The sequence below is a fragment of the Magallana gigas genome, chromosome 7 (assembly GCF_963853765.1).
Source record: "Magallana gigas chromosome 7, xbMagGiga1.1, whole genome shotgun sequence".
Lineage (NCBI taxonomy): Eukaryota > Metazoa > Mollusca > Bivalvia > Ostreida > Ostreidae > Magallana > Magallana gigas.
The window spans coordinates 22101090-22115484 of NC_088859.1; the positions used below are offsets into that span (position 1 = coordinate 22101090).

The 14395-nt window shown below is 34.2% G+C and overlaps 2 protein-coding genes across 2 annotated transcripts; one reads left to right on the top strand and one right to left on the bottom strand.

The window, feature by feature from the left end:
• Window positions 1–1881: 1881 nt before the first annotated feature.
• On the bottom strand, window positions 1882–6219 carry LOC105347359 (phosphatidylinositol N-acetylglucosaminyltransferase subunit Q). Its single transcript, XM_011456407.4, has 9 exons — window positions 5590–6219; window positions 5294–5422; window positions 5043–5163; window positions 4510–4636; window positions 4067–4220; window positions 3660–3852; window positions 2545–2659; window positions 2190–2254; window positions 1882–2050 (listed from the first exon to the last, which is right to left on the bottom strand). The coding sequence occupies exons 1-9, from the start codon at window positions 6084–6086 to the stop codon at window positions 1901–1903; spliced, it is 1551 nt and encodes a 516-aa protein (XP_011454709.3). The 5' UTR covers window positions 6087–6219; the 3' UTR covers window positions 1882–1900.
• A 1813-nt stretch (window positions 6220–8032) lies between these two features.
• LOC117684831 (uncharacterized) lies at window positions 8033–10184 on the top strand. Its single transcript, XM_034458562.2, has 2 exons — window positions 8033–8508; window positions 8842–10184. The coding sequence occupies exons 1-2, from the start codon at window positions 8046–8048 to the stop codon at window positions 9513–9515; spliced, it is 1137 nt and encodes a 378-aa protein (XP_034314453.2). The 5' UTR covers window positions 8033–8045; the 3' UTR covers window positions 9516–10184.
• The last annotated feature ends 4211 nt before the right edge of the window (window positions 10185–14395 follow it).

The following is a 14395-nucleotide window of genomic DNA, read 5'->3' on the forward strand; positions in this document are numbered from 1 at the left end:
CTTTTTATATATTTGAGTCACAAGTTTTGGCCAAGCATTAATAAATTTACATGAATTTCAAATGGTATCAGATATTCTGGGAAACCCTGTATATGTGAAAGACAAATAAATGATATTTCATTAAGATTTTTTTCACTAAACTCCAATGGTCAAATACCTAGTCTCGCTTTGTTTGCAGGTAATGCAGGGGTGATATCAAAGTACGATATTCAAATATCATGGTTATACCAGCTATTGAGTTGTTCCCTAAAATATGACGAATGGAAAATTTTGTTGTTGATCGCTTAGAGAGGCCACGATGGGGAACAAAATGGTGGAAAACGGAAATGGAAGAAATTTTTTTTTGAAAGTGTTTCAGTTCAATAATTATAACAGGTCCTATCATTTTGACCACACTGAAAAGTGCATTTTAATATGACAACCTGTAACACCTTTATCTAAAACCTGATCGGAATGAGCTGCACACGAGGTCGCAATATATAAACGACAGAGACACGCGTACATTTGGAAAACGTTCTGAATGAGCTAACACGAGATCAGATACAGCAAAGACACGGGTGCATTCGAAACAGAATTTTCAATTGATAATCATATTACTTCCACGTTTGATATATATTATACAAGTATGAAGTATGTTTGGCAAAAACGCGGTATTTATGACACGCGTTGCGTTTATTGATGGGCATCATGTAAAGCACAGTAAAACTTAAAAAAAATTAATTGCTGTCGAAAATTGGTCCAGTTGATCTCGTGTTGTTTCACATTGATACTGAAACTGCCCAGTGCATCCAGCACGATTAAAGATACATGACGTGTATGTACATTTTTCGTACGATACAGTGGAGTTTTTTTCCACCGCACGTTAAAATAAACCTATCGAATACACACGCTTTCTCAATCTGGGAGGGGGCAGGGGCACTTAATCATGCACATACACAAATGAAATGTTTTTAAAGACGACTCCTTCAATAGTAGCAATAAATTAGATCTGTAGAATCTTATCAGAGACATAAACTACTTTATAACGTTATGTATGTTTCCGATCTTACTTCGCACTAAAATTCTATCAATGACAAACACCGACCAATACGATCACGACAATTCTATCACGACAAACACCGACCAATACGATCCTGTCGGGCTAGCTGCAGGTCTGTAGCTCCTGGTCGAAAAAAATTGGACGGGCGACTTTGAAGCTATATACGGCGGATTTTCCCAAACCGAGAGCTAAACAGACATATAGCTAATTGTCGGGCAGGTGGACTCGTATGAAACTTTTGTTTTTCCAATTATATATTTAAGAAAATGGACATTGTGTATCAAGTCACAATGAGTTTGTTTCCTACTCTGTCATCTTGATTGGGCAAGCACCATGGAAAAAAAAAATTGGAAATTTTTAAAGGTATATTTAATAGGAATGGATTTTTTTTTGGGGGGGGGGGTGGGTTAAGCTATAACAATCAATAAAAGAATATTTCTCTGCACTATCAAGAAAAAGAGGTATATTACGCTCTTTCTCATTTCGCCAACTTTCGGGCTTTCTTGGATTTGATCACCCCGATCTATTTGATCATCTCATAATATTCAAAGAATGATTCCTTATTCCTTACATTGAGGCTTAAATGTTTGAGATCTCCCAACATGTCTATGTACACTCTATGGTACATGTACTCAGGTGACAATAAAGATCTTTGGGCCTCTACTATAAAAAATATGTAATATAAATTTACAACAAAATTTTTATAATTTTTTTCTAATGTTTGGAAGCATTAAACTATTTAGATTATGTGCATGCACACACATAGATACCATTCATGATCAATTGGAAAGAAATTAGCAAAAAGCTAATGCGTACCAAACAAACATAAAAACAAATCAAAATTTCATAAAACAAATTTTATTAGGGATGAGAAACTTCTACCCATGGATAAATTAAACGTCCCCATACAAGATCCCCAATTAAACTGCTCCAGAGGTATTTCTTTTCCTGTGCTTTTCTAAATGGATTTTCAGATCTTGAGAGGAGTTTTCTTATTGGCATCTGTATTATCTGAAATAATGTAAAAAAAAATTATCAGTGAAGTTATCTTAAATAAGGCACAAATACTAAGTGAATCAAATTATACTCTGAGCTTTAAAGGACCAAATGAAGGTAAACTGAATTTCAATTATTTTTAATTAAATCTTACTTGGAGTGAAAATACAGGTAACAAGTTGCTGGATTTCTGTGTAACACAAGTGAATAAAACATCTCCTAAAAAAATATCCACGAGACCCTGATAAATAATATTTTTATTTTAAAAATCAAAGGACTGAAAGATACAGCAGCAATCCATTGAACTTGAAAATTAAATAGGTGAAACATTTAATTATCAGTAAATGTAGCAAATACTTTCATTTTTTAATTGAATAAACTAAAAGTGGGAGGGAGATATAACTTGATGACAATATACAAGCCAGTCAGAAACTAGCATGGCTATTAATAGGATGATGTCTTTGACTTAGCGAAGAAATTAAGAACCGTACACCAATTTGCAAAATTACCTGTCATTTGTCTAAAGTTTAAACACCACATCACTACCGAAAACAGCGGGAAAGTGTCAATTGTCTGTACGATAGTGTGGATTGCTTGGTGAGCTGTCAATACAATAAGACGGAGCTGCAAGGGATAAATGATAAAGTTTCAATGTAAACTCTCTGGTGTCTAAACTTTAACTTATTCAAATTTAAACATGTTGATGTAAACTGTAGGTATATAATACACTGAAAAGTATAAAATACAGTACTGTGGACTAATTTAAGGAGGGCGACTTCAGTTTTCATTGCACGTTTTTGCGCATTCTAGTAAACTTTATACTTTTAAAGAAATTGTTTCGATATCATTATTAAATTGAACACACTAAACAAAATAAGATAATAATATTTAGAATTTTTAAGAGAATTTTTATTTTTTAAATGGTTTTTCCGCTGCCACTGCTTTTATGACATGAAATGAAGCTTTGTAGAATGAATTTTCGAATGAATCCATTGTACCCCTCTACATTTGTAATACTCCAAATATATAGCAAAATTTGGTGCATTTTGATATTTGAGATGACCCCCACTATGAACCAGATGATAGAATTTTAGTATTTTTTACATTCAAGGTAGAAAATGATACCGTATTTCTAATCACATAATACAATTTGAGGAAAATCGATGATGCAGTATGTTTTAAATCTGCTTCAAAGTGTGGTAAATAATAATTTACCATATATTCCTATGTTAAATGTACTTGTATTTTGAGATGGCCACTAAAACGAACCAGATGGTAGATTTTCTTGAAACTTCGCAAGTATACTAGAGTTGGTGTATATTACATAAGGTTAAAAAATATAAAAGTTTTGCTATTGTAGTTTTAAAGCAAAAAACCCCTAAATCGGCCTCCTTAAATTCATGGAGGCCTTGCAAATATCATGGCTAGTAAATTGTTCACGTATTTAAAGGGATGTAATTACGTGGTTTTACTTGTACCGGTATTACTTGAATGAATATACTTCTTTTTTTATAATGAGAGGATGTATAAATTTGCAGCTGAAGGGAGGAGGGGCATGAAATCAGCAAAAATAAACCACAACTTGTAATGACTCCATGGTAAATAGATAATGTAAAGTACATACCAATGTAAAAACAACATAATATAACGCAAATGTTGGTAGTGTGAAGAGAAGTATGGTAAATAGAAGAGTTCCTAGGAAAAGTTGATCCACGTTGTAACGAACTGAATCCAAACGCTGGCGCAGCATGTTCCATTTCTTCCCTCTAAATAGACGCCAGAAAGCTGACAGCGCATACACTTGGAACTGGTATATTCTGTTATTGGAGAGAATGTAAGCATAATTAAAAGGACAACTAAAGCTGTTCTACACTTGTAATTTCAAATGCAGAAACAGAATTCAGAGTTTTTGTCTATATTTTGTCAATGATTGTTTCACATTAAAAAAAACAACCCAAAATAGCTGGATCAAGAGTGAATCATTTAACAGTTTTAACACAATGGAAAAGAAATCAATATACTTTTCCTTACCTAGCAGCATAAACATAGAAGCAGTATATGTGCAAGGTCATCATAGACAACACATCTCGTAGAAAGCACAACTGTGAAGTCAATCCCAGTACCCCTAACAGGGACGCAGACCACAGCACACTGCTTAACACTGGCTGTAAGATTACTAGATATCCTGCCAAACAGATAGACAACATTAATACACTTAGTACACCAAAACCATTTATCAGACTGGGCCTATTTTGGAAAAAATCTTTTTGTAAGATAATCATATACATAAAATATAAATCCTCAATTAAGATTAGAACATGAATTCTAATATTTGACAGCAACACAGTCTTTTGAATGTGATAAAAATTAAATAACCCCAAAAATGCCTCGGACCCCCTGGCAAACTTGGAAGTCCCTTTGACCCCCTCCCCCTTTGAAATTTTTTTTTAGATCCACACACGATAGTACGATACCTTTCCATAAGTGTATATGGTAGAGGAAGAAGTGTCCTAAAAATTCAGTCAGTTGCTTGTTTAGTTTCAGTCCTGCTGGAGCACCCATCAACCATGTGACTAGCGAATAGAGATAGTCAGCAACAGCCTACAGAAAACCAACAATGAAGCGGGTGTGTTTAAATACTCTTCTCCACAATTATTTCAGAGGCTAAACAGAGATAATGTAAAACTATGAAAATGCTACACATGTATTTGGTTTTGGCTTATAATTACAATAAAATGCTTAATCATAACTACATTAATATTTTAGCAAAACCGAAACATAAGAAATAAATCAAGAAATGAAGACAATTATCTATTTTTTGTATTGGATTTTATTCCATGAATGAATGCAAGTTCAATATCTGGATCAGATTTTAACATTTTAATTCTGGTGAGTGAGGTGACCCATGGGCCTCTTGTTTCAAAATATTTTGAAGAGTTTTTATTCCTTGATTTTAAATTATACTCAATAAAGGCGTTACAGATATTTGTTTCTTAAATTAACTTACATAGGCCCAGGTGATAATGTCTGCTGCTAGCTGATCAGATAGGTTGTTGTGAAAGAAAACGTACATTACTGTCATTCCAAGCATTGTGTCCAAAAATTGTCTCAAACACACATTTGCTAATCTGCAAATCAAAAAAGAAAAAATGAGCAGCATTAATTGAAATTCTTCTTTTATTTATAATATAAATTCAAAAGTACTGGATTCTAATTGAAAACTGGAGGGGTAAATCAAATCCAATCCATAATTCTCACCCAAGTTGTGTCCTTGACAAGCGGTGGTCACCTCCTCTGGCATTCAGGTATTCTTGTCTCCTAGAGATCTGATGATTCAGTAATGAAGAACAACTTGCAACAAACTTGAGGGGTCCAAGTCTAGCAACCCTATCATAATAAAGACTAAACTAAGAAAAAAATACATTTCAAGCACATTGCAGATGTGCATATATGAACCAGAACATGTTTAGTAATTGCCATAACCTTCAAAATGAGTTCAAGGTCACCTTTCAAAGAATGACAGATAGTATAATCCACTCATGTGTGTTAGTTACCTGTTATCTAAGAGATATCCAATAATCTGGAATAAAAATATCACCATACATTGCAGTTTCTGAAGGAGTATTGTCCTTGCATTATTCAAATCTACCAAGCTCAACAATCTGGACAAAGTTTCTACAATGTTTTCACTTTTGGTTTCTGTCAACTTGTTCCAATTTAGAAAATATGAGTCAACAAACTGCTGGGGTTCAAAAACCACTACGTTGCACTCAAGTTTTTCAGAATTATTTATAATATCACAACTAATATCTCCATCAGTGTTGCAACACAAATCAATAAAAATACATTTATTAGAACTTTTTATTTTGTTTTTATTTTCATTTGACTCTTCCTCAACTAGCTTCCTGAATGTACCTATTGATTTGTCACCATGTGTAGCATGCACACTGTCTTCATCAATAAGAACTAATCTCTCTTCCCCTATAACTCTTCCATAAAGTTTACCCGATTTTCGATTAAGTATACAGGAAGGCACAAACACATTCCACATGACTTCTATTCGGTTATTGTAATATTTCAACTATCAAATCCCCCGCCATGAGCAGCAGCCTGTGAACAAAATGAAAATTCATGCATAGCAACTTTCACTTTGTACCCTTTGATATCCGATCCCGATGTATTAAAACATGCAGGTGTTGCAATCTTATTTTTAATCAGATTGTTTGAAATTATTGTTATTTGGTGATAGGTTATACACCAGAAAGAGACAATTTTAATCTAAAGTAGTAAAATTGTTTGTTTTTATTATACATTCAACTATTTCTATCCATTATTGTATTCCAATCCCGATCATTAAGTTCGTGCAACGAGGTTTGCCGAATGACGTTGTGGCCGTGGGTATTATTAGGTTCTGGGTAGAAACTTCAAACTCACCCTGTCCCGTTGTTTCTACATAAGCCAGTAAAATAACGGAACTTAAAGGATACACTTGAGGTACTTTTAATATTTTCTGTAGCGTATCCTAAAAAAGTGTCAATATAAAATGAAAAAATCAAACAATTTGTAATGTGTAGTATGTAAATTCGAATTTCCTCAAGTATAAAACCGTTGTTGATTGTATTCGTATATAGTATATTATACTGTATAAGGACAAATTCATGGTTTAGTGTATTGATATAACTGTCAATTATAGGTTTGGCAAAGTTGTCCATTTCCTTTTTATGATATTATCGGATATATATCCTGTGACGGTCAGACCGGTACGAATACCGGCACCAGATAGCTCAGTTGATAGAGCTCTTCACTTGAGATTCAGGAGGCCGGGGTTCGAATCCCAGTCTGGTCCGTCATTATTTCTCCCATCCTGTTAATTTGGTGCCGTGACCAACCCCAGGAACTGACAGGTTAACTCCTGCCTGGGAAAGAGCCTGGGGGTGATCTTCGAGGGCAAAGATCATTTAAGGGGGGAGGAATGTGAAAGTCAGACTGGTTAGGATACCGATGCCAGATAGCTCTGTTGGTAGAGCACCTGACTAGAGATTCAGGGGGCCCGGATTCAAATCTGTCATTATTTCTCTTATCCCATTACAATCCCATGTAGGATGCCTAGGATGGCATGGCAAGAAAGAAATGAAATTTAAATACATGTATAATCTTAATGATTTATAAAATAGCATTAATATCCTGAATGCCAAAACTTTCATGAAGTAAAATATTCTCTAATTATGTACCTAACAGTTTTAAGATTCAAAAGCAGAAGCTTAATGAATCTTCTATTATATAAGGTTATGTCTCGGGTTACTGTTTCCAATATTTTATGATGATTTTTATAGTTAAAATACACATACCTGTCTTAAAAGTTAAATTGAAATCAATATAAGTCATCTCTTTTACCCATGCTGAAAACTTTACAAGAACGAAATCAGATTTCTTACAAAAATTTGAAGGGGAAAATATCTAACATCATAAAAAATACTTTTTCCTTTGGAAATTTGTCAGGAAGCCTCACACAATTTTTTGATACATGAAACATACTAGTATTTCTATGTGATTTACTTTTTAAAATCTCCTAATTCGTTTAATTTTTAGCAGCTTATTCAACTTGACAAGCTTTAGGGGGGGGGGATTTCAAAGGAGGAAAAATCTTGGAATTTTTTCATACTTTAGAATAAGCACTGTTCAAATCCTGCATTAATTTATTTATAATTATCAAAAAATTAAGCAGAATATGATGCCAGGATATCATACGACAGAGTATAGTGCTAATTGATCTTCTCATTCTACATCTTTGATCCATTCAGAACTTTATGGAACCCTATAGTATAAATCTTGTGAATGTAAGTTGTATTTGTTTGACAAAACCTACCGTAAATAAACTTGTAAAACATTTACACTGTACATGGATTTCTATTTATTGATTTTTTTGATCTGCCAGAGACTGTCACTATTACATTTGTGAAAATCTGGATTACTGGTAATGAAAATTTTCTTTTTCAGTTGTAATGACATAATGACAAACTTCATTGGTTACTTAGAAAAATGTCTCACAGAATCGGGTTTGCGAGGAACTCTTGCTGCAGTTATGTACGGCACATGTTCTGTTTCCATGGCATTTATAAACAAGGCTTTGATGACAACACTTGAATTTGATTTTCCTGTATTCATCATGGTGATTCAGATGGTGTTCACCATTACGCTTCTGGAGGTGTTGTCATGTGTTAATCTGATAAATTTGCCCAGATACACCATACAGAGAGGAAAGTCGTTTGCATTACCTGCCTTTTTTTATGGAGTCAACTCAGTCTTAGGCTTGAGTGCTCTAAGTCACATGAATGTTGCCATGTATGGGGTTCTAAAACGATGTGTACCGTTAGTGACCATGTTTTTATCTGTTGTTGTTCTAAAGAAGTCGCATCCTACTCGGGCAACAACTCTATCTGTGATTCTTTTGACCATGGGTTGTGTTGTAGCAGGTAAGATAATGAACATATTTTTCATGCATTGATGTGGAGAGGGGGGGGTCCTGACCCCCCCCCCCCCTGAAAAAATTCAAACTTATTAAACTCAAGTAGTAAAATTACCTGAAATGGGCCTCAGACCCCCCTGGCAAACAGAGTTTTTCCTGAGAATACCTCTGGAAAAATTTTCTGGATCTGCACGTGCTTTTATTTTGAGTAATGCAAAATTCATACAAATTTGATTAATATGTAGAAAAAAATGTTGAAGATAATTGTTGAAGAACTTGAAGTCAACTTGATCAACTTTTTGCATTAATTTGTATTTATGTATGAATTATTCTTGGGCAGGTTATGGAGATCTGAAATTTAACTGGCTAGCATATACATGTGGAGCATTGAGCAACCTTTCACAATCACTGTACCTTCTGCTTGTTCAGCGGTACTGTGAGAAAGACATCAGCACTGTGGAAACACTACAACTGAACAGCGTGAACACCCTGCCTTTTCTGACACTGTACATGTTTCTGAATGGTGAAGTATTCCAAGTCACCAAGTACACCACAAACAGTCCATTGTCCTTCTTTGTGATATTCGTCCTGGCGATCAGCATGGGGTGCCTCTTGAACTACACATTATTTCTGTGTACCAGTCTGACTTCGGCCCTCACTACCAGTGTGGTGGGGGGCCTGAAGGCAATGGTACAGACCCTTTTTGGTCTGTTTACTTTTGGGGGGATCAGCCACAACTACCCCACCTACATCGGTATATCTATGAACCTGTCCGGGGGCGTGTGGTACATCTATGAGAAGTACTCCGAGGGCCAGCGTTCTGGTGCCGGGTCCACCACCCTCAAAAAGATAACAAGTCTCTCTACTGCTGAAGATTTCCACAGACTGAAGACTTCATCACAACAAACAACAAGGCCTCCTGGTCTGCAGTCCATCCTAGAAGAATCTCAACCAAGGCATCCGCCACATTCCAATACTGAAAGTACTGTGATCTCATTTGAACAAACAAAGTAATATATATGTTTTAAAGTATAGAGCATTATTTACATGTATTTCAGACAACTGGAGTCATTTTTCTACGCATTCATACATTTACCGGTACATGTATTTTTACATCATCCTTGATCTTATGAAGTCCATTCCAATAATACTGTACAATTCATAATGTAAAATAATCTAAATTTACACATTTTTAAGTGATCTGATTTACTTGAGGGAGCTATTTAAATGACTGGATATTTGTTTTTAAGTTTTTTATTTTTTTCCAGAAATTACTTGCAATAACCATTCTGAACTGTATCTATAGCAAAGGGAATTCTTGCCCACTCCCCAGCCTTCAGCTGTGCCTTTAAAAAAATCTCTCAATTCAAGACATCAAACTACATAGCAACAATTGAGTATATTAAACTGTATACAGGGAAATATTTATCCCCGTTTTATTTTCGCCCTATTTGCTCTCGTTGTCAGTGGGCGGATTTAAAACGGTGCGAATTCCAATGTCTCAAATTATCTTTCTTTAAACACAGTAAAGTAAGACGAGGCATAACATTTAAGATGGGGCAAAACTGTTTGCAAGTATAGAAGGACAAAAACTTGCACGGGTTGAAATAACCCTGGATACAGTACATGTATTCATGTAATAACAGGCACGTAGCATCGTTTTTGAAAGGGGGGGGGGCAGACTCATCCAAAAAATCTTGACAAGCAAGAAAAAAAGAGAGGAAAATTTAAAGTTCTTCAAAATCCTAATCGGGGGGGGGGGGGGGGGGGGGCGTAGTATATAACTTCAATTTCACTCCTCATTTCCTTATTTTCATATCAATTTTTTACATACTCCCAAACAAGTGGGGGGGGGCAACTCCATGATAATTCAATTTTTGATGCTACGTGCCTGAATAACCAAAAGAGCTTCTATCTTAGTTGTAGAATACATGGCCCCCAAATTCAGGGGTTCGTGTGCTATTAGAGAGATCTTATGATCAATGCATTTAATGTTTTGAAATCCTCTCTTCCTCCAAGAAATATGCAAACTGATTAATTGATATTTACATGTTCAACTTTCTTTGTCTGTGATAACATTACGAATCAATTATAAAAGACGAGCGACACAAAATGGGCGTGTCTTGTGGCATAACCGAACAACGTTATTGGCAGCGTCACGTAGTAATACATAGCGTGTGCTACATGAAAAAATAGTGGTTTTAAAATGTTGCTTTAATGGGTAGAAATTAGAAATAATATAAATATGAGTAATTAGGAATTATGAGGTTATTATTTTGGTGTGAGCGTGGTCAAATCTATCACAAAGCCCTTTGGGCTTTATTGGATTTGACCAAAACCCGACCAAAATTATCACCTCACCTCATAATACTCAAAGATTGATTCCTTATTCCTTGAAAACTAGTAAGGGAAAGGGACTTCAACTAATACTGTAGAATACTATGGCAATATATAAATTTATATTTTATTTATTTTCAAACCTTTTTTTTATTGTCTTTGTTTGGAGAATTGTCTTGCTTTCCCCTTTCCCGCTCATTCTTTAATTTCTTCTGCCATTTTAACAGTCTCCAATTTAAGAGATGTTAAAAAATGAAGTTGGTGCTTATAATTTAGAATTGCCATCCCTCCGCGTAGACTAGTGTAGAGTGCGTGTTTGGGATATAAATATTTTGGTTTGTGAAATTGACTCAATGTTAGGGATATAAATGTGATGGAGGCATTATTTTGATTTGTGAACGTGACTCAATTTTACCATATCGTGGATTTTAGGTACTAGTTATGAGGAGATTCGAACATGGTTTTAAATGTGCCATGGGCATTCAAATTTTAACGATTGGCCTGCAGTGGACAATATAATTGTGTTTGGTTGGTTGGTTAGGTTTCTTATAAAAAAAAATGTCATCTAATAAATTGTTTTGTTTTATTAGTTTGAAATGAGTTACTGAACTTTTCTTATACATTTAAAAATTGTTGAAAATACATTAAGTTGGACTTATTTTTCTCCGTGTTTACTTTGTGACCCTATTGAAATAATATTAAAAGTGTCGTTTCTCAAAGTCAGTATAAAACTTGCCTTGTGTTTTTTTTAATATAAACCCTTGCACCGACAGTTTTCGAGAATGATATAATACCACAAACGATTATCTTGTTGTCAATTAATAATGTGAATGGTTATATTTTACATTAACCGGTTCAGTTTAATTAAATTCAAACGTATCTAATTTTAAGGCTTTTTATGCTACAATTATTCCATCTAATATGTACATGAAAAAGGAAATATATGTGACATACTAGACTTTGACCCGTGCGTGCACGGGTTGACATTGCATAATTTACATTTACAAAATGGGTACATCGACACACCTTATTATTGACATTTACATAACAAAGATATAGGCCTACAATAATGCTATTAATTTCACTTTACTTAGTTTGAATAATCTAACTGAGTCTCGGGAAAGGCCCTCACCACAGTTAGAATGCCTTCTTTATACCCGTAATGTAGCAGAAAATTGCTGAATCGCTCCGGAACGATTTTGGAGAAAATTAATGAAGTTGCCTTGAAAATAACAGTCAAATTCATCACAACAAACCTTTTTGAGACTGCAAATACCTTTCAACTAAAACTTTTAATCCATAGAATGGAAGAATTCAACACCTTTTTCACCAACGTACACATATTTTCTTTGTAAAACTGGGTCCGTAGGACATTATTCATTTTTACGATAAAACATATTCTATCTTCACTCTCGTAACAAGTATAATGTATCTTTTTTTTTGGCATGTAATCAAATAATTTTATCATCACGAAGACAAAAGTACTTCAAATGTATATTTGTTATCTTATACTTTCTCTCATAAGAAATCATTAATTTATACATGAACAGAATATATATAGCAAAAGTCCAATGAAAATTTACCCGTATTTGTATTATCATTTCTGAGTTTATTCATGCAGATGTGATATTGTGGAAACATAAACTAAAGATCCCGTTAGCGTGAATGTATTGCGCAAGCGCAAGATTGTAAAATCCAAAAAATCCAGGTGATTTCCGGGATTTTTTGGGGAATTTTCGTTGATTATTAATTAGCGAAGCTTAACTGAGAAAAAATTAAAACAAATTGGTAATCTTCAAGTACCAATGATGTCTAAAATATATAAAACAAAAGACAGTATTCTTCCGAATTCTCGATATTAAAGACCAAAAATTCGAGTCTATTATTTTAATATAGTAGTATAGATATGATAAAATAATGATGAAATGTTCTTGAATTTGATGAAAAATTTGTAAATCTATATTTAGCAACCGTTTAATTGACTGCAAATATCCAATCGAGCACTCGTTCAGTAAATAGTTCAGTCTGTCTATCGTATGGACAGTATCATATATCGTTCTGGTTATCTTCCCATCAAGACGTCAATTCAACGTGAAATGTGAATTATATATATATATAAAAAACACGGGAGAAATTTAGAAAGTTTAAAAAGACCGTTTTGTTTGTTGATTGTGTCTTTTATGTCGCGCTTGATGCCAATTTTAGTTTCATCACTATTCGCTAACCACTAAACCTAGATTTCCTCAGATTTTAGTGATAGTATTCTAGAATCATTGTCCACATTATGTAATATCCAAACTGAATTTACCTTATTCCGCAAAAATTAATGTCCAGGAATATTAATTAAATCAGTTTATGATTTTTAAACGTTTTAAACTCTCGTGTACTGTAGGTCAATTCAACATAATACACTGTCGTTGATATTTTACTGAATAAAAATTGCCCATTCGTATATTCAAGAATATAGGAATTAATTTTTTTTTAAATAAGAAATCGATGAATTAATCATTAAGCGAATTTATTTTAAAAATTGATCGAATTCCAGTCATGATTTACCCCTACCAACACGTCAATGCATGCTCCCATTGCACAAAAGGTAAAATAGACCTTTAATTGTTTTAAAGGATAGGACGTGGGAGTTATTTTTATGTTGGAATGTCATGTTGTAAATTTTGAATTTACTGGGTGGGTGTAAATACAAAATCATCTTCGCTAGCCAAGGGTTTTCGGTGACCGAAAACCCTTGGCTAGCGAAGATGATACAAAATTTACAAAGTTGTCATGTTGTAAATTTTGTATTTACACCCACCCAATTCAAAACTTACAATATGACAGGAATATAGCTTGGATATAGCGGTGAGATGTTATATAATAATAATAAATAATTATTTTTAAAAAAAAAACACAACGAAATATTGCAATGTTTACCCCACCCCCCGATAGTTGATACTCGACTCCGTACTCGGGTAATCGATTTAATGTGATACCGGTAGTTATGAATATAACCAAATAAACTAGTATATCCATTTCTAAGCAAAAGCAAGTTTATGATTACTAAAAAGTATGTTCGTCTGATAGTGTTTGGACGAATTGAAGACTTCAGACTAGATGCTCTCACACCGGTGAAAACTCCATTGTTCTTGAACCAGTTTATGCCCTCATTTGAAAGCATCGATCCGTTAATTCTAGGCAACTATACATGTACAAGCCAATATTCGGCTTGCACAAAGGGACTAGAACCGTTTTAACAAGAGCTTGGACTTTGGGTATAAAGTTCTGTCAAACAGCAAAGTGACGTAGTCCTGTCTATTTCGTTGTTGGCCACTCGGTCATAGCTCTTTTTTAAAAATCAACAAGATTTGGATGGTATTTGAGCAAATTCTACGCATATCTCATTCAAAACCAGCGTCATTTAAAAAAAAAAACTTTTTTGATGCCAGAAATAGATAGTTACGTCCTATACCGAAAGTCCACTGTCTTGTTGAAATGGTTCTAATATTAAAATAAACTTACCGTAGCCCGGTAGGAGTTAACATAATAGTGAATCCAATCTAACA

Coding starts and splice junctions, on each gene's coding strand:
- LOC117684831 (XM_034458562.2), top strand. CDS start 8,046: ATGACAAACTTCATTGGTTACTTAGAAAAATGTCTCACAGAATCGGGT. Junction 8,509..8,841: donor CATGGGTTGTGTTGTAGCAG/GTAAGATAATGA, acceptor ATTCTTGGGCAG/GTTATGGAGATCTGAAATTT.
- LOC105347359 (XM_011456407.4), bottom strand. CDS start 6,086: ATGTGGAATGTGTTTGTGCCTTCCTGTATACTTAATCGAAAATCGGGT. Junction 4,637..5,042: donor ACATTATCACCTGGGCCTAT/GTAAGTTAATTT, acceptor GGTTTTCTGTAG/GCTGTTGCTGACTATCTCTA. Junction 2,051..2,189: donor TACCTGTATTTTCACTCCAA/GTAAGATTTAAT, acceptor ACATTATTTCAG/ATAATACAGATGCCAATAAG.